At 44.6% G+C, this 24,262-nt stretch overlaps 1 protein-coding gene across 4 annotated transcripts in view; it reads right to left on the bottom strand.

Moving 5' to 3' along the window:
- The window catches only part of LOC124046431 (ryanodine receptor 3-like), a 179,850-nt gene extending 156,106 nt beyond the window's left edge, over window positions 1-23,744 (bottom strand). For all 4 annotated transcript variants that reach the window (XM_046366785.1, XM_046366788.1, XM_046366787.1 and 1 more), the window contains exon 1: window positions 23,397-23,744. In XM_046366785.1, coding sequence (XP_046222741.1) covers window positions 23,397-23,444 — 48 coding nt within the window. In that variant the 5' untranslated portion in view covers window positions 23,445-23,744. The remainder of the gene's footprint in view (window positions 1-23,396) is intronic.
- Between the last annotated feature and the right edge of the window lie 518 nt (window positions 23,745-24,262).

Genomic DNA, 24,262 nt, shown 5'->3' with positions numbered 1-24,262 from the left:
TTTAACAAAACTCTTTACAACTCTGCTTTACAGTTGCCATGCAAGAAGATCGAAGGCTCCCTTCCCATTTTATGAAGTATCGAGTGAGACAGAGAGTGAGAACTATAACCGTTTTCATTGCACTTTGCAGCAGTGCTCCCCCCGGCATCAACTTAATGTGAAAGGCTAAGTAAGCACTTTCATCACTCTCACTGTAAGGGCTTTTCACCTCAGCTGAGGCAACCAGTGTTCAAACTTTAGATTGAAAATCCAGTCATTAGCCGCTCTCAATGCTTTGAGATAAATGACAAAACAAAATAGGTTACACTATATAAGAAGCAGTGTATTTCCCTCTGGCATGCTTGGTTTACGAGGGTATATGACATTGTGATGAGATGGGGCCAGTTTGTGACAGAGCCATACCTGGGCTGTGCTGCACCAAGGACCATTCACTTTCTTTTCTTCCCTTCCACATACTGTACCAGGCAGGCGCGTTTATCAGTGGAGTGGAAACACTCTGAAAATACACTGCTGTGTCTGCCATCTGACAAGCAGGAGATTTACTAGGAGAAAGTGTTGCAAAAGTCCAATGGAAGGGGAATACAAACAGGTACATTTGTACCCTTCTTATAGCCTCGTTTTGTGAGGTGCTGCTTTAGGTTAACCACAGGCTGTCCAGGGGTTGGAATCATTTCGTTCTGAACAGGACATGGTGTGATGAAGGAAACATACAGGAACTCAGATCCTTCTGTTCACCTGATTTAGAATTCCTCACAATCAAATGTGAGGAATTCTAATTATCTTCCAAGAGAAGCCGTATCACAGCCGTATATATCCCCCCCCAAGCAGACACATCGATGGCTCTGAACGAACTTTATTTAACTCTTTGCAAACTGGAAAACATTTATCCGGAGGCTGCATTCATTGTAGCTGGGGATTTTAACAAAGCCAATCTGAAAACAAGACTCCCTAAATTTTATCAGCATATCGATTGCGCAATCAGGGGTGGTAAAACCTTGGATCATTGTTACTCTAACTTCCGTGACGCATATAAGGCCCTGCCCCGCCCCCCTTTCGGGAAAGCTGACCACGACTCCATTTTGCTGATCCCTGCCTACAGGCAGAAATTAAAACAAGAGGCTCCCACGCTGAGGTCTGTCCAACGCTGGTCAGACCAAGCTGACTCTACACTCCAAGACTGCTTCCATCACGTGGACTGGGACATGTTTCGTATTGCGTCAGATGGGAATATTGACGAATACGCTGATTCGGTGTGCGAGTTCATTAGAACGTGCGTTGAAGATGTCGTTCCCATAGCAACGGTAAAAACATTCCCTAACCAGAAACCGTGGATTGATGGCAGCATTCGCGTGAAACTGAAAGCGCGAACCACTGCTTTTAATCAGGGCAAGGTGTCTGGCAACATGACTGAATACAAACAGTGCAGCTATTCCCTCCGTAAGGCTATTAAACAAGCTAAGCGTCAGTACAGAGACAAAGTGGAATCTCAATTCAATGGCTCAGACACAAGAGGCATGTGGCAGGGTCTACAGTCAATCACGGACTACAAGATGAAATCCAGCCCAGTCACGGACCAGGATGTCTTGCTCCCAGGCAGACTAAATAACTTTTTTGCCCGCTTTGAGGACAATACAGTGCCACTGACACGGCCTGCAACGGAAACATGCAGTCTCTCCTTCACTGCAGCCGAGGTGAGTAAGACATTTAAACGTGTTAACCCTCGCAAGGCTGCAGGCCCAGACGGCATCCCCAGCCGCGCCCTCAGAGCATGCGCAGACCAGCTGGCCGGTGTATTTACGGACATATTCAATCAATCCCTATACCAGTCTGCTGTTCCCACATGCTTCAAGAGGGCCACCATTGTTCCTGTTCCCAAGAAAGCTAAGGTAACTGAGCTAAACGACTACCGCCCCGTAGCACTCACTTCCGTCATCATGAAGTGCTTTGAGAGACTAGTCAAGGACCATATCACCTCCACCCTACCTGACACCCTAGACCCACTCCAATTTGCTTACCGCCCAAATAGGTCCACAGACGATGCAATTTCAACCACACTGCACACTGCCCTAACCCACCTGGACAAGAGGAATACCTATGTGAGAATGCTGTTCATCGACTACAGCTCGGCATTCAACACCATAGTACCCTCCAAGCTCGTCATCAAGCTCGAGACCCTGGGTCTCCACCCCGCCCTGTGCAACTGGGTACTGGACTTCCTGACGGGCCGCCCCCAGGTGGTGAGGGTAGGCAACAACATCTCTTCCCCGCTGATCCTCAACACGGGGGCCCCACAAGGGTGCGTTCTGAGCCCTCTCCTGTACTCCCTGTTCATCCACGACTGCGTGGCCACGCACGCCTCCAACTCAATCATCAAGTTTGCGGACGACACAACAGTGGTAGGCTTGATTACCAACAACGACGAGACGGCCTACAGGGAGGAGGTGAGGGCCCTCGGAGTGTGGTGTCAGGAAAATAACCTCACACTCAACGTCAACAAAACTAAGGAGATGATTGTGGACTTCAGGAAACAGCAGAGGGGACACCCCCCTATCCACATCGATGGAACAGTAGTGGAGAGGGTAGCTAGTTTTAAGTTCCTCGGCATACACATCACAGACAAACTGAATTGGTCCACTCACACTGACAGCGTCGTGAAGAAGGCGCAGCAGTGCCTATTCAACCTCAGGAGGCTGAAGAAATTCGGCTTGTCACCAAAAGCACTCACAAACTTCTACAGATGCACAATCGAGAGCATCCTGGCGGGCTGTATCACCGCCTGGTACGGCAACTGCTCCGCCCTCAACCGTAAGGCTCTCCAGAGGGTAGTGAGGACTGCACAACGCATCACCGGGGGCAAACTACCTGCCCTCCAGGACACCTACACCACCCGTTGTTACAGGAAGGCCATAAAGATCATCAAGGACATCAACCACCCGAACCACTGCCTGTTCACCCCGCTATCATCCAGAAGGCGAGGTCAGTACAGGTGCATCAAAGCTGGGACCGAGAGACTGAAAAACAGCTTCTATCTCAAGGCCATCAGACTGTTAAACAGCCACCACTAACACTGAGTGGCTGCTGCCAACACACTGTCATTGACACTGACCCAACTCCAGCCATTTTAATAATGGGAATTGATGGGAAATGATGTAAATATATCACTAGCCACTTTAAACAATGCTACCTTATATAATGTATATGCATATGTATATACTGTACTCTACATCATCAACTGCATCCTTATGTAACACATGTATCACTAGCCACTTTAACTATGCCACTTTGTTTACTTGTCTACACACTCATCTCATATGTATATACTGTACTCGATACCATCTACTGTATGCTGCTCTGTACCATCACTCATTCATATATCCTTATGTACATGTTCCTTATCCCCTTACACTGTGTATAAGACAGTAGTTTTGGAATTGTTAGTTAGATTACTTGTTGGTTATCACTGCATTGTCGGAACTAGAAGCACAAGCATTTCGCTACACTCGCATTAACATCTGCTAACCATGTGTATGTGACAAATAAAATTTGATTTGATTTTGATTTGATTTGAACAGAACCACCATTTTTATGGTTTTGTTTCACTGTTACAACCAGAAAAACTGTTTTCAAACCCCCCCTTTCTGTTCCTTTTTAACCTGTGAAATCAACCGCTTTTTACATTTATCTCAATAAATCACTTAGACCAGGCAAACTATACTACATGACCAAAATGATGTGGATACGTGCTTGTCAAACATCTAATTCCAAAATCATGGGCATTAATGTGGAGTTGGTCCCCCCATTGCTGCTATAACAGCCTCCACTCTTCTGGGAAGGGTGTCCACTAGATGTTGGAACATTGATGCAGGGACTTGTTCCATTCAGCCACAAGAGCATTAGTGAGGTCAGTCACTGATGTTGGGCAATTAGGCCTGGCTCGCAGTCGGTGTTCCAATTCACCCCAAAGGTGTTCGATGGGGTTGAGGTCAGGGTTCTGTGCAGACTAGTCAAGTTCTTCCACACCAATATTGTCATGCTGAAATAGGAATGGGCCTTCCCCAAACAGTTGCCACAAAGTTGGAAGCACAGAATTTTCTAGAATGTCATTGTACGCTGTAGCATTAAGATTTCCCTTCACTGGAACTGAGGGGCCTAGCCCGAACCATGATAAACTGCCCCAGACCATTATTCATCCTGCACCAAACTTTAGAGTTGGCATTATGCATTGGGGTAGGCATCGTTCTCCTAGCACCCGTCGAACCCAGATTCGTCCGCCAGACTGCCAGATGGTAAAGCGTGATTCATCACTCCAGAAAATGCGCTTTGACCTCTCCAGAGTCCATCTGACGCTTTGCATTGTTCATGGTGATCTTAAGCTTGTGTCTGGCTGCTCGGCCATGGAAACCCATTTCATGAAGCTCCCAATGAACCGTTATTGTGCTGAAGATGCTTGAAAATTCTGTGCAACTTCCAGCAAGCGTTTATTGTGAACACTGAGGCTATACCTGCTTTAAATTAGTTTTAACAGGGGTCAAGTAGGCTACTGTGGCTATTTGATCACAAGGTAGGCCTACTAGAGTGGCCTACCATCCAAAACCATGGAGAAAATGCCTCCCATCACATCATGTTCTATCATTAAGCCTACAGTAGCAGCCAACGTGTGGCTGCAATGAGGAGGCTTGAAGCGCTAGCTAACAAGCTTGTGTGTGCAGACCTGAATTAAAAACACACATTACCATTTTGTTGTTCATAAATAAATGTGAAAACTATTGTATTCTTAACTAGCATTAAAAAAGTAAATCCATTTTTCTCTAGCTAATTAAAAATCTCTCTTCCTATCTTCTGAATCAAGCTTGTAACATCAGTACAGTAGCCTATACTTCGGAGGTGGGAGAAGTAGGTAGCCTAAACATGAACACTCACAGGCAAAGATTTTCTAATTGTAGGCAGACTCTGGAATAAGGTTCTGAGTGACAGTGAGGGCTTTGCATAAGCTTTGCATAAGCACTTTGTTGCGTTTTGTTGTGGGACTAGAAAAATAATTACTGGAACGTAAAATAACATTATTAACCGATTCCCAGGCTTTTATAATAACGGTTCAGTTCAGTACGCATCACTTTTGTTCTAGATTCCTTTTCTGTTTCTTAAAACATTTAGTTATTTTCCAGTTCTGTTCACTGAACCGGTTCCAACCCCTGAAGCTGACAAAACTAGAAAATCCAACATTTGAAGTTACTGGTATCCCACTGTCACTTCAAAGAGCCAACCTGAGAGAGCTGTTACTTTTCCCACTAACAGCAATAGTATAATGTTGATCCTCCTCGCTGCTTACCGCATCCATCATCTTTGACATCAAAAGGACTTTGCCTCTTAAACAATATCGATCAATACCTCACAGTAAATCACATTACTTTACAAAAATGTCCCATGCTTCATAAAACATCAAAAACTCCCATATGAAAAAAATACTATAATATTCACTGTAGTGCTTTTGTAAACTTTTTACTGTAGTATTCACTTTAGTTTGTACAGTGAATACTCTGTTGTGGACATTACTGTCATATTTACTACAGTGTTTTTGTAGATAATTCTAAAGTAAGTACTACACATGATCGATGGTACTACAGTGTGTAGTATAGTATTCTACAGCATTTCTGTAAGTACTGTAGTAATGTATACTAAACTGTAGTACTTTTTCATGTGGGCTACCAGAACAAATGTTTTTGTGGTCACAGTTAAGACACTAATATCCAGGTTGAAACCCAACGCAGCCTGTTATTTTAACATTAGGGATGGGTTGGTCTTTACTGCATTCTGGTCACAGCCATGTCAGCCTCCTATAGAATACCACTCAGCTTCAGCGCTGCCTGCATGCATGTAGCTGACTCATTAAGGTTACTTCCTCCGATAGATGTCCAACCCAATAACCATCATGGAGTGGGAGTGGGTTCATCATGCGACCGTGTCCCACCCTCAGGGAGGCTGAGATCCCAGAATCCCACTGGTTTACATGGAACTCTAGAAACCCACTAATTGGCCCTAGCTATGCTGCTCAGCCTCAGCTAGGCTTGTCCCCAGACTGCCACAGAGTTAACAGGATTACTCATTCATGCCTCCCACCAGGAAAAGGATGCTGAAGAACAGGCAGGTTCATACTATTTAGCCTACCACATGTCTATGCAGATAACCCTTTGGACCTTCGGGTAAATACCGACAGCACTGTTGTACATCTACTGTCAGTGTTTGAATTTTAGTGAGCCATGGTAGTAAACAGATGATGGCTATTGAATTCTAGGTCCTGACCGCAATTGAATCCAGCAAGGGAATATTCCAAGTACTTATCCCCTCCTTGAATAGAGAGGTGGGAACCCTGACAGAGAGGGCAGGCACTGAGAACTAGACCTAATTTCCCACTTTGTCAAACACAATTTGAGGGCCCGGGATTGACGGCTCTGCCCAGGCCAATGGCGCTGCACTCAAACCCTCCGAGTCAGATGGAAAGAGAGAAGAAAGGGGTGGAGAAAGAGAGTTTGACAGCCAAATTCACAGATATAATGTGAAGAATCGCAGAGTAATAAAAAACGAGTATAAAAAAAAGAAAGCGACATAAAGATGTCTCATGTGGGCGCAATTTAACAATGTTTTATAAGACTACAACCTCTTACAGTGCGATTTGTTGTTTTGCAGGTCTAATTTCCATGCAAAAGCACATAAAGAGCTGAAAGAGGGAATCTGTGCCGTCAGCTCTTTCGGCTAATGTCCCAGTAACACTTCAAGCTTCCAGCTTGGCCTGAGCTCCGCTGTGGGTTAATGAGGAGAAACACAGGCAGTTGAGATAGAAATCCTACCCAATCAAGAGAGAAGAAGCCTTACACCATCCCTATACCACAGAGTTGAGCAACAGTTGTAAAAGTTTATCTCCGCAGTACATTGATTCTCTCAAGACTCAAGGAAGTTACTTGCTAAGCGGGTGTAAGGCAGTGGGTCGTAATCACACTCTTGTCATTGAAAAGTGTCAGGTGGTAAAGAGTAGAGAGAGCGGGCCCTGATAAGGTAAATGGGGAGGTTCAAATATGTCAAAGCTCATCAGTGTGCAGGATGTATATCCCTCCCCACTGCTCTCAGCACTTCCTGGTCTGTCTCCTACTTGCTGCCCTAGCAGAAACACACATCATTGACTCTGCTACAACAATGTCCAATAAGAGGCAAATATATCTTAGTCTACGCTGGTGCTGGAAAGCAGAAGCAGAGGTTGTTAAAATGGCAAGAATATTTTATGGAGGTGGGGAATAACCCTTGTCGTCAATACCGGTCATAGGCTCAGAGGTTGACATCAGCCGGGAGAGAGAAAAAAAATGTTCTCTCAACACAGCAATTATCGTAGTTCAAGAGACCTGAAGAGCTGTGCAGCAGAAATGCTGCAGATAATGTATCTCAATTAAACAGCGAGATTAAGGGTAGGGTTCAGTAAAGTGCAGTAGTACTGTACCTTGCCCATTGTGTGACAAGATGTGATTACACCAGCAAGAGACCAGACATGTTTTAGAGACTGAACTGTAGATTTGGGGCTCAAAAATAGCACTCGACTGGGGCCTGGGCAATGCAAGGCTGAGTAAACTACACTACAGGTAAAAAGTTTTAGAGCAACTACTCATTCAAGGGTTTTTCTTTATTTGTACTATTTTCTACATTGTAGAATAATAGTGAAGAAATCAAAACTATGAAATAACAAATATGGAATCGTGTAATAGCCACCCTTTGCCAGTTTCGTGAGGTAGTCACCTGGAATGCATTTCAATTAACAGGTGTGCCTTGTTAAAAGTGAATTTGTGGAAGTTCTTTCCTTCTTAATGCGTTTGAGCCAATCAGTTGTGTTGTAACAAGGTAGGGGTGGTATACAGAAGATTGCCCTATTTGGTAAAAGACCAAGTCCATATTATGGCAAGAACATCTCAAATTAGCAAAGAGAAACGACAGTCCATCGTTATTTTAATACATGAAGGTCAGTCAATACGGAAAATTTCAATAACTTTTGCTATTGATGAAACTGGCTCTCATGAAGACCGCCACAGGAATAGAAGACCCAGAGTACCTTTGCTGCAGAGGATAAGTTCATTAGAGTTACCAGCCTCAGAAATTGCAGCCCAAATAAATGTTTCACACATCTCAAAATCAACTGTTCAAAGGAGACTGCATGAATCAGACCTTCATGGTCAAATTCAAGGCACACTTAACCAGCATTGCTACCACAGAATTCTGCAGCAATACGCCATCCCATCTGGTTTGCGCTTAGTAGGCCTATCATTTGTTTTTCAACAGGACAATGACCAACACATCTCCAGGCTGTCTGAGGGCTATTTGACCAAGAAAGAGAGAGATGGAGTGCTGCATCAGATAACCTGGCCTCTACAATCACCCAATCTCAACCCAATTGAGATGCTTTGGGATGAGTTGGACTGCAGAGTGAAGGAAAAGCGGCCAACAAGTGCTCAGCATTTGTGGGAACTCCTTCAAGACTGTTGGATAACCATTCCAGGTGAAGCTGGTTGAGAGAATGCCAAGAGTGTGCAAAGCTGTTACTTTGAAGAACTTGTTTAACACATTTTTGGTTACTACATGATTCCATGTGTTATTTCATAGTGTTATTTCATAGTTTTGATGTCACTGTTATTTTACAATGTAGAAAATAGTAAAAATAAAGAAAAACCCTTGTCCAACCTTTTGACTGGTACTGTATGTGGAAGCATTGCTAATGCAACATGTTTCACATTTCACCACCACATGATTTTTTCGCATGTGGATTTTCGTACATGTGAAACTGCAAATTTGATGTTCACATGCGAATTTGACAGTTACATTTCTGTGAGGGTAAGGAAGCATCACAAACAACAGATACTAAATGTTCTTCTAAAAGCCTTATTAAGAGCACAGTGGGGAGATGGGTACCGCAGCACATTAGGCATCATTATCCCACAAATACCAGAGGTCCTGCTTATGTAGGAGGGAATGATTCAGAAATACAGCCAAGCATACAAAGTGGTATAATTACTTTTATTTCTGTGCTATAATAGAAAACACTCACATTGTTTCTGTGGTACTAAACGATATCATAACCGCCATCGATAAAAGACAGTACTGTGCAGCCGTCTTCATCGACCTCGCCAAGGCTTTCGACTCTGTCAATCACCATATTCTTATCGGCAGACTCAACAGCCTCGGTTTTTCGGATGACTGCCTTGCCTGGTTCACCAATTACTTTGCAGACAGAGTTCAGTGTGTCAAATCGGAGGGCATGCTGTCCGGTCCTCTGGCAGTCTCTATGGGGGTGCCACAGGGTTCAATTCTCGGGCCGACTCTTTTCTCTGTGTATATCAATGATGTTGCTCTTGCTGCGGGCGATTCCCTGATCCACCTCTACGCAGACGACACCATTCTATATACTTTCGGCCCGTCATTGGACACTGTGCTATCTAACCTCCAAACGAGCTTCAATGCCATACAGCACTCCTTCCGTGGCCTCCAACTGCTCTTAAATGCGAGTAAAACCAAATGCATGCTTTTCAACCGATCGCTGCCTGCACCCGCATGCCCGACTAGCATCACCACCCTGGATGGTTCCGACCTTGAATATGTGGACATCTATAAGTACCTAGGTGTCTGGCTAGACTGCAAACTCTCCTTCCAGACCCACATCAAACATCTCCAATCGAAAATCAAATCAAGAGTCGGCTTTCTATTCCGCAACAAAGCCTCCTTCACTCACGCTGCCAAGCTTACCCTAGTAAAACTGACTATCCTACCGATCCTCGACTTCGGCGATGTCATCTACAAAATGGCTTCCAACACTCTACTCAGCAAACTGGATGCAGTCTATCACAGTGCCATCCGTTTTGTCACTAAAGCACCTTATACCACCCACCACTGCGACTTGTATGCTCTAGTCGGCTGGCCCTCACTACATATTCGTCGCCAGACCCACTGGCTCCAGGTCATCTACAAGTCCATGCTAGGTAAAGCTCCGCCTTATCTCAGTTCACTGGTCACGATGGCAACACCCATCCGTAGCACGCGCTCCAGCAGGTGTATCTCACTGATCATCCCTAAAGCCAACACATCATTTGGCTGCCTTTCGTTCCAGTACTCTGCTGCCTGTGACTGGAACGAATTGCAAAAATCGCTGAAGTTGGAGACTTTATCTCCCTCACCAACTTCAAACATCAGCTATCCGAGCAGCTAACCGATCGCTGCAGCTGTACATAGTCTATAGGAAAATAGCCCACCCATTTTCACCTACCTCATTCCCATACTGTTTTTATACTGTTTTTATTTATTTATTTTTCTGCTCTTTTGCACACCAATATCTCTACCTGTACATGACCATCTGATCATTTATCACTCCAGTGTTAATCTGCAAAATTGTATTATTCGCCTACCTCCTCATGCCTTTTGCACACATTGTATATAGACTGCCCATTTTTTTCTACTGTGTTATTGACTTGTTAATTGTTTATTCCATGTGTAACTCTGTGTTGTCTGTTCACACTGCTATGCTTTATCTTGGCCAGGTCGCAGTTGCAAATGAGAACTTGTTCTCAACTAGCCTACCTGGTTAAATAAAGGTGAAATAAAAAAAAATAAAAAAAAAATAAAAAACCGGGACAGTTTTAAAATGTCATGAGTGCAGTTTGGGGTTGCTCAGATGGTGGAGGATAATACGCTGCTAGAAAAGCCCTGCTAGAAAAGTTCTGCATAACCATGCACACTGCAAAACATTATTGAGAAATGTTCTGTGTATAAGGCCTGCTGATGTAAGGGGTGAGGGGGAAGGGGGGTCAAAGCAGGGTGGGTAGCGTGAGTTTTAGAACTGCCCCTCGTTCACTCCATCTTCCCGAGTGACAAGTCAGTCAGCCCACTAAACTCAGAGCAAGATCGGAACTGTATTGATTGATTACTCACTGACAAGTTCAATATGTCTGACTCCTCATATTCAGGTTCTGCCACATGTCTGAAGTAAACAGCATGCAGCACTGGTGTGGCTTCATAAAGTTTGGTCTGCTAGACAGCGTAATGCCTCACTACAATTTCAAATGAGGGTATAAAGCTGGAATCCTTAATGGTAAAACTGACACATCTGTTTGCAATATTACAACAACAAAGAAGTTATTGCAAACAACAAACTGCTTTTTTCCCTCATACATCATTGCACATGGGATAGAACAGAAGCATATGTACTGCAAAAATGTTTTACCTTGGTGCACGACACTCCCAGCTCTGCTTCGTCAACAAAACCATAACAATCGCCGTGGGATGGACAGTGGCGCTGTTCCTCCTACTGCGGATTCCATCATTAACTTAAGCAATAATAGAAAGTGTTACTGGACATTCCGTGGCAGCGAGCCATGTTGCAATAAGCCTTTTACATAGCAATCCTATTCTTTTTAAAACATCAGAGAGTGATTTACACATTTCCCACGTACACAGAGACACACAGTGTGATCACTTACTTCTGGTCAAGATGATTCATCTTGGTGTTGACTGAGTGTTGGTTTGCAGTGATGACAGTGCTTCATAAGCAGAACTATCCTGTGGACCAACTTAGCTGTGGGGCGAACTACCTCGAGAGAAACTTAGCTGTGGGGCTAACTACCTCGAGCGCAACTTAGCTGTGGGGCTAACTACCTCGAGAGCAACATAGATGTGAGGCTAACTACCTCGAGAGCAACATAGCTGTGAGGCTAACTACCTCGAGCGCAACATAGATGTGGGGCGAACTACCTCGAGAGAAACTTAGCTGTGGGGCTAACTACCTCGAGCGCAACTTAGCTGTGGGGCTAACTACCTCGAACGCAACTTAGCTGTGGGGCTAACTACCTCGAGAGCAACATAGATGTGAGGCTAACTACCTCGAGAGCAACATAGCTGTGAGGCTAACTACCTCGAGAGCAACTTAGCTGTGGGGCTAACTACCTCGAGAGCAACATAGCTGTGAGGCTAACTACCTCGAGAGCAACATAGCTGTGGGGCTAACTACCTCGAGCGCAACATAGATGAGGGGCGAACTACCTCGAGAGAAACTTAGCTGTGAGGCTAACTACCTCGAGAGAAACTTAGCTGTGGGGCTAACTACCTCGAGCGCAACTTAGCTGTGGGGCTAACTACCTCGAGCGCAACTTAGCTGTGGGGCTAACTAATTCGAGAGCAACATAGATGTGAGGCTAACTACCTCGAGAGCAACTTAGCTGTGGGGCTAACTACCTCGAGAGCAACATAGATGTGAGGCTAACTACCTCGAGAGCAACATAGCTGTGAGGCTAACTACCTCGAGAGCAACTTAGCTGTGGGGCTAACTACCTCGAGAGCAACATAGCTGTGAGGCTAACTATCTCGAGAGAAACTTAGCTGTGAGGCTAACTACCTCGAGAGAAACTTAGCTGTGGGGCTAACTACCTCGAGCGCAACTTAGCTGTGGGGCTAACTACCTCGAGCGCAACTTAGCTGTGGGGCTAACTAATTCGAGAGCAACATAGATGTGAGGCTAACTACCTCGAAAGCAACTTAGCTGTGGGGCTAACTACCTCGAGAGCAACATAGCTGTGGGGCTAACTACTTCGAGAGCAACTTAGCTGTGGGGCTAACTACCTCGAGAGCAACTTAGCTGTGGGGCTAACTACCTCGAGAGCAACTTAGCTGTGGGGCTAATTACCTCGAGGGCAACTTAGCTGAGGGCTAACTACCTCGAGAGCAACTTAGCTGTGGGGCTAACTACCTCGAGGGCAACTTAGCTGTGGGGCTAATTACCTCGAGGGCAACTTAGCTGAGGGCTAAATACCTCGAGAGCAACTTAGCTGTGGGGCTAACTACCTCGAGAGCAACTTAGCTGTGGGGCTAATTACCTCGAGGGCAACTTAGCTGAGGGCTAACTACCTCGAGAGCAACTTAGCTGAGGGCTAACTACCTTGAAAGTGGCCACTTAGGAACAGTTTAAGAAGTTATTTTATAGAATAAATACTGAAACAACATAAATACCAGTTTGTCAATAATGAGCAGAGCATGTCTCTGACAGCCATGTCATCAAGTCTGAGGAGTTGGAAAATGAAATGCCTTTAACAGGAAGAAAAAAACATCTTGGCAGGCTATTGCTGAAGAAAAGGTCTCTTGCATCTAAACAACAGGTAAATCTAGTTCCTGGATTAAATATTCATGCTCTGAAACACAAATCAATCAGGCTTGCTAACTGCATACCATTCAGACTGATCAGGAAATTTCTTCATTTGGTGGCTGGATCAATAGCTAATTACAGCTACCTTTCACAGGGCCATCTCTGGCTCTGCTGCTGGCTTAATTCCCTTTGTAGGCTATCTTATCTGTCTGTCTCCTTCCACCCGGTGGGAACACAGGAGAGCAGCTTTCTGCTGAACACTGCTTCCACCCCAAAATGAGCCCCCACTGTTTCTACAAGTTCTTTCTAAATGTGCACCATTGAAAAAATGCTTAATGACTTTTAGGAAATGTGTAAATAGTAATGGGAAAATAGGGGAAATCATAGGGGAAATCAATATGGTAATATGGATATACACTGAGTGTACAAAACATTAGGAACACCTTCCTAATATTGAGTTGCACCCATTTTGCCCTCAGAACACCCTCAATTCATCGGGGCATGGACTCTACAAGGTGTCAAAAGCGTTCCACAGCGATGCTGACCCATGTTGACTCCAATGCTTCCCACAGTTGTGTCACATTGGCTGGATGTCCTTTGGGTGGTGGACCATTCTTGATACACACAGGAAACTGTTGCGCGTGAAAAACCCAGCAACGTTGCAGTTCTTGACACATTCAAACCGGTGCGCCTGGCACCTATTAACATACCCCGTTCAAAGGCACTTAAAAGATGTTGTCTTGTTCATTCACCCTCTGAATGGCAGACTGTCTCTCAATTGTCCCAAGGCTTAAAAATCCTTCTTTAACATGTCTCCTTCCATTCACCTACACTGATTGAAGTGGATTTAACAGATGACATCAATAGGGGATCATAGCTTTCACCTGGATTCACCTGGTCAGTCTGTCATTGAAAGAGGTGTTTCAATTTTTTTTCACATTCAGTGTAGGTTAGAAAATCCATGCTTAATTGCAGCAGAGAAAAAGAGCACCTGCATGACAACCACTTTTTGGAGAAAAGAGCAACCAGATATCAATTTTTAAAAGTCAGGGATGATTTGTTCAACGGAATACAAATCACTTGGTCATTTCGAAATAATTATGCAGAAAGCTTGCGAAAAGACAACACTAATATGGAACTCATTGAATGTAATTTTACACAAACATGAACCTTGAACTTGAATTGTACATTACATTCATTTGTAAAGTAACCATCCAAATGATCTGGATTCATTAAACAAGATCATAAAGGATATTAACAGAATTTAACGGCAGAACTCCACATGGGTGATTTCAATGACATTGGAGGTTGACAATGTGTTTCCAGATCGAACCACTCCCATTAAAAGGTCACGAGGGCTGAGGATCCTTACTGACACAGAGTACACACTAGCTAGTGAGCACTGCCCAGGAAAAGTGCATCAAGGGTGGCAGGTAGCCTAGTGGTTATGCATGTTGGGCCAATAACCGAAAGGTCGCTGCTTTGAATCCCCAAGCCAACTTAATGAAAACTGTCAATGTGCAAGGCACTTATCCAAAGCGACTTACAGGAGCAAGTAGGGTTAAGAGTGTCTGCTAAATGACAAATTTCAAATTTAAGGGCACCTTTGATTTCCTCTGGCCCAGTGAGGGAGCCTTTCCCCCTGCCACCCCTCACATTTTTTTGTTTTTTTAAAAACCTTTATTTAACTAGGCAAGTCAGCTAAGAACAAATTCTTATTTACAATGACGGCCTTAACCGGCAAAATCCCGACGTCGCTGGGCCAATTGTGCGCCACCCTATGGAACTCCCAATCACAGCCGGTTGTGATACAGCCTGGGTTCGAGCAAGGGTCATTTGATCCAAACAACTATTGACTTCAAAAAGCTTGAAATGGCCTCCTCTTCATTGACATTTTCAACCTGACCCGGTCCGTAATAACAACATGTTTCAAGCAGACCACCATAGTCCCCATGCCCAAAAACACCAAGGTAACCTGTCTAAATAACTATCACCCCGTAGCACTCACATCTATAACCATGAAATGCTGGTCATGGCTCACATCAACACCATCATCTCAGATACCCTGGATCCAATCCAATTCACATACCATCCCAACAATTCCACAGCTCAGCATTCAACATCATCGTTTCCTCCAAGCTCATACTAAGCTCAGGACCCTGGGGTTGAACACCTTTTGAAACTGGATCCTGGATTTCCTGACGGGTGAGAGTAGGCAACAACATATCCACCATTGCTGACCATCAACATGGGTGCCCATCAGGGGTGTCTGCTTCGTTCCCTCCTGTACTCCCTGTTCACCCACGGCTGTGTGGTCGCGCCCAACTCCAACACCAGGAATTAACATGGTCTACACATACCCACAAAGTTGTGAAAAGGGGCACAACAGGAGGCTGAAAAGACTTAGCATGGGCCCTCAGATCCTCAAAAAGTTCTACAGCTGCACCATTGAGAACATCTTGGCTGCATCACCGCTTGGTACGACAACTGCAAGGCACCCAACCGCAAGGCGCCACAGAGGGTGGTTAATTATGGACCAATACAGGCTGAGCTGCCTGGCATCCAGGACTACACCAGGCGGTGTCAGAGGAAGACCACAAAAATTGTCAAAGACTCCAGCCACCCAAGACATAGACTGTTTTCTTTACTACCGCACATCACGCGCTACCAATGCACCAGGTCAGGAACCAACAGGACCCTGAACAGCTTCTACTCCCAAGCCATGCCACTGATAATCAAGACTCCTAAATAGCTAATCAAATGGCTACCGGGACTACCTGCACTGCACTGACCCTTTTTTGCACTAACTCTCTTGCACTGACCATGCTCACACACTGGACTCTACCCACACATTCTTAAAATAACACCCAAACACACACACAATATATGCCCACAGACAAAACACACAAACACATGCATACTGACCCAACACACACACACACACACACACACACACACACACACACACACACACACACACACACACACACACACACACACACACACACACACACACACACACACACACACACACACACTACCGGTCAAAAGTTTTAGAACACCTACTCATTCATGGGTTTTTCTTTATTTGTACTATTCTCTACATTGTATAATAATAGTGAAGACCTAAATACTATGAAATAACACATATGGAATCATGTAGTAACCAAGAAAGTGTTAAAGAAATCAAAATATATTTTATATTTGAGATTGTTCAAAGAGCCACCCTTTGCCTTGATGACAGCTTTGCACACTCTTGACATTCTCTCAACCAACTTCACCTGGAATGCTTTACCAACAGTCTTGAAGGCGTTCCCACATATGCTGAGCACTTGTTGGCTGCTTTTTCTTCAATCTGCGGTCCAACACATCCCAAACCATCTCAATTTGGTTGAGGTCGGGGGATTGTGGAGGCCAGGTCATCTGATGCAGCACTCCATCACTCTCCTTCTTGGTCAAATAGCCCTTACATAGCCTGGAGGTGTGTTGGGTCATTGTCCTGTTGAAAAACAAATGATAGTCCCACTAAGCCCAATCCAGATTGGATGGCGTATCGCTGCAGAATGCTGTAGTAGCCATGCTCGTTAACTGTGCCTTGAATTCTAAATAAATCACAGACAATGTCACCAGCAAAGCACCCCCACACCATAACAGCTCCTCCTCCATGCTTTACGGTGGGAAATAAACATGCGGAAATCATCCATTCACCCACACCGCGTCGGAAAAAGACATGGCGGATGGAACCAAAAATCTCAAATTTGACTCCAGACCAAAGTACACTTTTCCACCGATCTAATGTCCATTGCTCCTGTTGCTTGACCCAAGCAAGTCTCTTCTTCTTATTGGTGTCTTTTAGTAGTGGTTTCTTTGCATCAATTTGACCATGAAGGCCTGAGTCCTCTGAACAGTTGATGTTGAGATGTGTCTGTTATTTGAACTATTTGAAGTTTATGCCAGCAGCATACCACCCTGCATACCACTGCTGGCTTGCTTCTGAAGCTAAGCAGGGTTGGTCCTGGTCAATTTCTGGATGGGAGACCAGATGCTGCTGGAAGTGGTGTTGGAGGGCCAGTAGGAGGCACTCTTTCTTCAGGTCTAAAAAATATCCCAATACCACAGGGCAGTGAATGGGGACACTGCCCTGTGTAGGGTGCTATCTTTTGGATGGGATGTTTAACAATTGTCCTGAGTCTCTGAGGTCATTGAAGATCCCATGGCACTTATTGTAAGAGTAGGGGTGTTAACCCCGGTGTCCTGGCTAAATTCCCAATCTGGCCCTCAAACTATCACGGTCACCTAATAATCCCCAGTTTACAATTGGCTCATTTCTCCCCAGTAACTAGTACCCAGGTCGCTGCTGGAAATGAGAATGTGTTTCTCAGTCAACTTACCTGGTAAAATAATGGATAACATTTTTGAAAGCATTTATTTGGGCACCAATTTCTGAGACTGGTGACTAATGAACTTATCCTCTGCAGCAGAGGTAACTCGGGGTCATCCATTCCTGTGGCGTTCCTCATGGGATCCAGTTTTATCATAGCGCTTATTCGTTTTTACGACCTGCACTTGAAGAAACATTCAAAGTTCTTGATATTTTCCGTATTGACTTAAATGATGGACTGTCATTTCTCTTTGCTTATTTGTGCTGTTCTTGCCATAATATGGACTTGGTCTTTTACCAAATCGGGCTATCATCTACCCCCCCTATCCTGTTGCCTCGTCACTGTAACCCTACCTATATGTACATACTGTAGCTACCTCAATTACCTCGTACCCCTGCACATCGACTTTGTACTGGAACTACTATATAGCCATGTTATTTTGACTCATTATTGTTATTCATTATTCACTGTACTTGTTCCTCATGTCACTATTTCTATTTGTTTTATCTTTAACTCTGCATTGATGGAAAGGGCCCGTAAGTAAGCATTTCACTGAGAGAAGCGCTCACCTCCAGCACTGCAGCCATTAAAGAATACACTCACTAGCCAGACGTTAAACACCAGCGTCTGCTTGGTGTTGGTGCCAAGTCAGCTTACCTGGAGTTGTTTTTGTGTTAGGAGGGGGGCAGTGATGGTTCATTATGCCTGTCTCTCTGAATGTGCTGACAGCTGGTTGGTACGCCAGGTCAGACAGTCCCTCCACATAAAACCTAACAGTCCAAACACTGCCATAGCACATTAGTCACATTCACACGCTGCCCTTTTCACGGCTGCCACCACTCCCCCACTACCTGCTAATGGAGCCAAAGACGTTGATTTTCACCCAGCAGGGGGTCTTCCAGAGGAGGGGGGGTGTGGCCCCAGCCCATCTCTATTCCTTAGTGATCAGATGTGTGGATCAGGTCCCATGCAGCGTGGTGCATGTACAAATCAGAGGCCCCCAGTCAGAACCACAGCACAATCAAACAGACAAACTAACTGAGGACGAGATGAGAGGAAGCCAACGGCTTGTTTCCCACTGCAGACTGTTCCATCCCTCCAGAGATCAGCTCCCTGTTAGAGCCCATGGGTGTTAAAGGACCAGTGCAGTCAGAAACTTGAACTCCTGTAATTTATATATATTTCCACACTATGGGGTTGGAATAATACTTGTTTGGTGGGATGGAGTTTTGGCCTGCCTGGTGACATCACAGGTGGTATATTAGTTAAATGACCAATAAGAAAGACACTTCCAAATCTCTCTGCCAATAACAGCTAGTTTTCTGTTTTCCCCTCCCCACTCAGACCACTCACAGCTAATTTCTTGCTTGGGATATGTATCTTTGCTAAAACGATATGTTTATTTTTGACCATTTTAATTGAAAACAATCACAGTAAGGAACTTAAACTGTTACCCAGAAATGATTTGATAATGATACAAAAAGAGACAAAAATGGCTCTGGAACTGGTGGACCTGGAACTTAAGTAACCGTGGCACACACACATGTCACACGTACAGGCTACTGATACGGATTAAAAGCGACATACCGTACTATTGTTCCAGTTCATTTGCTAAATAATTCTTACATAACAGTCTGATCCATTATGCCATATAAACAGAGATTTTATTCATACGACTCTGTACCATCATCTTATATATATGCCATTTAGCAGACGCTTTTATCCAAAGCGACTTACAGTCATGTGTGCATACATTCTACGTATGGGTGGTCCCGGGGATCAAACCCACTACCCTGGCGTTACAAGCGCCATGCTCTACCAACTGAGCTACAGAAGGACTGCTTATGAGGCCACTATGCTGGTGCTGGTCCAGGACATCTACAAATAGAAAACTACCATACTACAGTAAAATGTTTAGCCTTATTATACTCTCCCCTATCCCCCTAGCACCCTTTAACATTTAACAAGAGATTGGAGAATGATCACTGTGAGTCTCGGAGCTCACAATAAGAGCTGTTCCTCTTCCCGCAGCATCAAATTACCCATGGCTGAGAAATCCTCTCTCTGGAATGGCTTTAGATGAGCAGGCCGCCAGAGGCTAATTCCTCTGCTCTCTCAGGGGAAATTACTTTGTTTAGTTGTTACTAGAGAAAAGTCTGTTTGTGCATCGCTTTATCGTTCTTCTGCTACAGTAAAGGACAGTATGTTGATGTACAGGGAAAACATGCTGCATTGTGGATGTACAGGGAAAACATGCTGCATTGTAGATGTACGGGGAAAACATGCTGCATTGTGGATGTACAGGGAAAACATGCTGCATTGTGGATGTACAGGGAAAACATGCTGCATTGTGGATGTACAGGGAAAACATGCTGCATTGTGGATGTACAGGGAAAACATGCTGCATTGTGGATGTACGGGGAAAACATGCTGCATTGTGGATGTACAGGGAAAACATGCTGCATTGTGGATGTACAGGGAAAACATGCTGCATTGTGGATGTACGGGGAAAACATGCTGCATTGTGGATGTACAGGGAAAACATGCTGCATTGTGGATGTACGGGGAAAAAATGCTGCATTGTGGATGTACAGGGAAAACATGCTGCATTGTGGATGTACGGGGAAAACATGCTGCATTGTGGATGTACAGGGAAAACATGCTGCATTGTGGATGTACAGGGAAAACATGCTGTATTGTGGATGTACAGGGAAAACATGCTGCATTGTGGATGTACAGGGAAAACATGCTGCATTATGGATGTACGGGGAAAACATGCTGCATTGTGGATGTACGGGAAAACATGCTGCATTGTGGATGTACGGGAAAACATGCTGCATTGTGGATGTACGGGAAAACATGCTGCATTGTGGATGTACGGGGAAAACATGCTGCATTGTGGATGTACGGGGAAAACATGCTGCATTGTGGATGTACAGGGAAAACATGCTACATTGTGGATGTACGGGGAAAACATGCTACATTGTGGATGTACAGGGAAAACATGCTACATTGTGGATGTACGGGGAAAACATGCTACATTGTGGATGTACGGGGAAAACATGCTGCCTGTTTACTGCTAAATGGGAATATTCATCCAAGGGCAAGATCAGTCAGAGACTCTGTGTGTGTGTGTGTGTGTGTGTGTGTGTGTGTGTGTGTGTGTGTGTGTGTGTGTGTGTGTGTGTGTGTGTGTGTGTGTGTGTGTGTGTGTGTGTGTGTGTGTGTGTGTGTGTGTGTGTGTGTGTGTGTGTGTGTGTGTGTGTGTGTGTGTGTGTGTGTGTGTGTGTGTGTGTGTGTGTGTGTGTTGGCAACAGTATAGAGAATAGAGTCAAAACCAGCTCAGCTGCACCCTGGCCTGATGAATCATTTCTGCACTCTGCTCTGCTGTGGCATGTCTGGTGCAGCCTGACTCTGCAGCAGCACCACACCAACACACCGCGCTGCCGCCGCACATAGGCCCCGTCCCCATCCCATCCAGTCAGCTGCTGCCCCTTGCGGAAGGATGCAACAAGCTGCTAAGTTTCTTAAAGACGCAGTGCCTTCACAACTCAAAGCATCACATTTGAACTTTGCCAAAGAGGTCAACTGTGGTGGGACCAGCCATGGCAAATTTGATAGGCTAAGAAAAATAATTTTAGCACAGATAGCAAAACCCCATGTTGCAAAACCCAAAGGGCCAACTCCAGAACTTATGTCCATTGTTTTTACTGTATAGATCACAGGTACAGACTGCTGTCTGGCATTTAGGTGCTAGCCCTCCAAGCAGTAATAGTGCTGAAATGTCAGCACTGTTTGGGGCGGTGTGCATAATGATGTAACAACCTCTGCATGTAGTGGTAACAAGGAATGGGGACCTGCGGAGCATTGGAAGCATCAGCTTTTTCAGGGAAACATTTTAAGCCCCACCCACTGTCATTTCTGGGAATACAGGAGGCTTCCAGAGCAATGCAAACATGGACTTACTAAGCCCACTGCTAATGTTCAAGTAAATCTCTTAACAGCAAGATAGCAGGGTGCATCTTTCGCTCAGCTTCTCTTTCCTCAATGTCCTCTTAGCTCTTTGTCACTTCACACAGTTAATGGTGCTCCATAACTGACACTTGTCTTCTGGGAATGTGTGAGAGTAGGCTACTATCTGTGCAGGAGAAGGATGAGATAGGAACTGAAATGCATTTTTAGGATTTCAGCCCTGAAGCAGCTGATGAGGTCAAATATGTCTCACACGTTGTCATTGAGGAAGGACGTCTGGCGTCTGCCAAGTTCCACACTTTTACACGTTAGCTGCACAGAAGTAGAATCACTAAGCTCTTCTTGGGTTGTAAATAGACTCTCCACTTCTGCATTCATCTACTTTAATATGCCACTGCGTTGAACATCATTTCCACTGGGTGTTTAAATATGCCTTTGAATGAGAAGAAAGAAATGTAAGTCTATGGTTTCATAGTATAACAGCCAACCTTCCTCACCCTCCAACGGTATGGTGAATAATTCATCAAATTCTCCCACTTAAGGCAACTTGATAAAGGAAAACCAATGAAAACCCCCACTGACTGTGATATGTGCAACCACCAAACACCTCCCGGTGTCCAGAAGTCTGGAAGGCCTCCAGCCCTCATATCCTTCACCTACCTAAACTGTGGGGTATTTTTAGCCCAGATATTTCTCAAATGTGTTTTCCTGTAGTTGTAGTGACACAAAGTCAGCATGGTCATCAACATCATCACCAAGAAGAACTTGCTTATGCTTTAAGAGGTGGTTTTCGTTTTGTCTTTCATATTAGCCTCAACTTTGTAGATAAAGCTATGTTTTCTAGCATAACTTGCTATGCCAAAAGATGAGTAGTAGTAAGTAGTGTAGACCATAAGGAGAGGTGCTCCTCTGAGCCATTCGTCCTCAAGTTACAACCCCTACTTTCATTAGTATAGGACCACATTATCTCACAGGACGTTGGTGGCACCTTAATTGGGAAAGACGGGCTCATGGTAAATGGCTGGAACGGAATCAATGGAATGGTAATGAACACATCAAACATGGTTTCCATGTGTTTGATACCATTCCATTCACTCCATTCCAGCCAACATTATGAGCCGGGTTTATGTGCTGTGAGCTTGACAGAATGGTTCATCAGAACTGAGGAAGCCCACTGCCCAAATCATTGTTGTCATCCGATAATGAACATGCCTTATTTTGAACGGAGAGCCCTGCAAGAGCACCCAGAACTAAGTGCTGTCAGTGACCACTGCAAATGCCTCATCTATCACAGTAAATCACCGTAACAATATTAGGCCTACATTAGGCTATTGCTTTTCATTTTGCTTACTGCCTCTTCATCTGCCTGGGTAGACACCATATTCTGAATTTGAGGTTAATAATAATAACTAGACATGCAAAAGGTTAACTTTTTTAAACTATAGAGTAGACAGCATTGCTACACCTGGAAAAGGGAAACGTACTAGTTAGCAATCAACAACAAAGCAGTAGTGTTGTGGGCTGAAAGTGAGACAGGAGTTGTCTAATTATCTGGAATGAGTAGTACAAGGTTAGGCATTCCGGCATTCCATTGCATTCATTGACATTAAAACGTGGGCTACCGAGACAACCTGTTTTACGAAGGAGCGGGTTATCGAGGGCTACCCAAAAAGCGCTCACGTTCAGGAGACAGTGTATTCTGAATTAGACCTATTGGCTACATTATATAACTATTTCATAATCAAGATGTAGCCTATAACCATCTGGCTATGTAAAGCATAATCTGCAGTAGGCTATTAAATAGACATTTATGGGATACAACACTGGAAATGCACACAGGAGGCAGGTTGCCACACAAATTAGCGAACGGACATTGGGCTACTTACAGTTCTCAAGAACTGAATTTCATCTTCCCCTTCACCACCTTCAGCCATGGCTGTTGAGGAGCCTGCTCAGACTCGGGTAGCCTCCACTGTCGGCTCGCAGCACCGCGCTGCTACTCTTCTCTCTAATCGATATTAGCATATAGCTAATCCAAAGCGATATATGAGGTTGGGAGCCCGAGCGAACTACTGCAGACTGTCACTCATGCCCGCTCGCTCACTGCTAATGCCAACGGTTCCCGAGAGAGCGTGTGAGCGTTGGTATAGGCTGGAACAAATGAGAGCGGGGCTGAAATGTGAAGCATAGTCTTGCAGTCAAAATACGGCAGTCGGGTCTTTATCTTCGACGTCAGCAGTGGATCTTATTAATACAAACAGTAAAGCGCGAGCTTCCAAAATTCCCTCGCCATACAACAGCCGCACAGCAGCGCGCAATAGATGCTATTCCTTTGGTGATGTATTCAGTGATAGTATTCTTAATTGTTTAGGCGCGTCGAATAGACATATTTAACAGTACATAGGCTATATACACGTTTTCAATTAATAGGCCTAAAACGTTATCTAACGCTGTGTTGTGGTCTATATTCAGAACCACATTCCTGTAAAGCTTTAGAGAGGATCTCATGTTAAATACCGTTGAAGTAATATGGCTACAGGTCCATCTGCCTCACCTTAAACCCATTCTGGTGGGAAGCTGATATAAACCACCAAGTGCTAACAGTCAGTATCCGGATAATATGTGTGAAATGCTTGATAATGTATGTGATATCAACAGAGAAGTATATTTTATGGGCGACTTAAATATAGACTGGCTCTCGTTAAGCTGTCCACTCAAGAAAAAACGTCAAACTCTAAACAGTGACTGCAAC

The sequence above is a fragment of the Oncorhynchus gorbuscha genome, linkage group LG10 (genome assembly GCF_021184085.1).
Source record: "Oncorhynchus gorbuscha isolate QuinsamMale2020 ecotype Even-year linkage group LG10, OgorEven_v1.0, whole genome shotgun sequence".
Classification (NCBI taxonomy): Eukaryota; Metazoa; Chordata; class Actinopteri; order Salmoniformes; family Salmonidae; genus Oncorhynchus; species Oncorhynchus gorbuscha.
The sequence above is the reverse complement of the archived record's forward strand: the minus strand, read 5'-3'. Positions and strand labels throughout refer to the sequence as shown.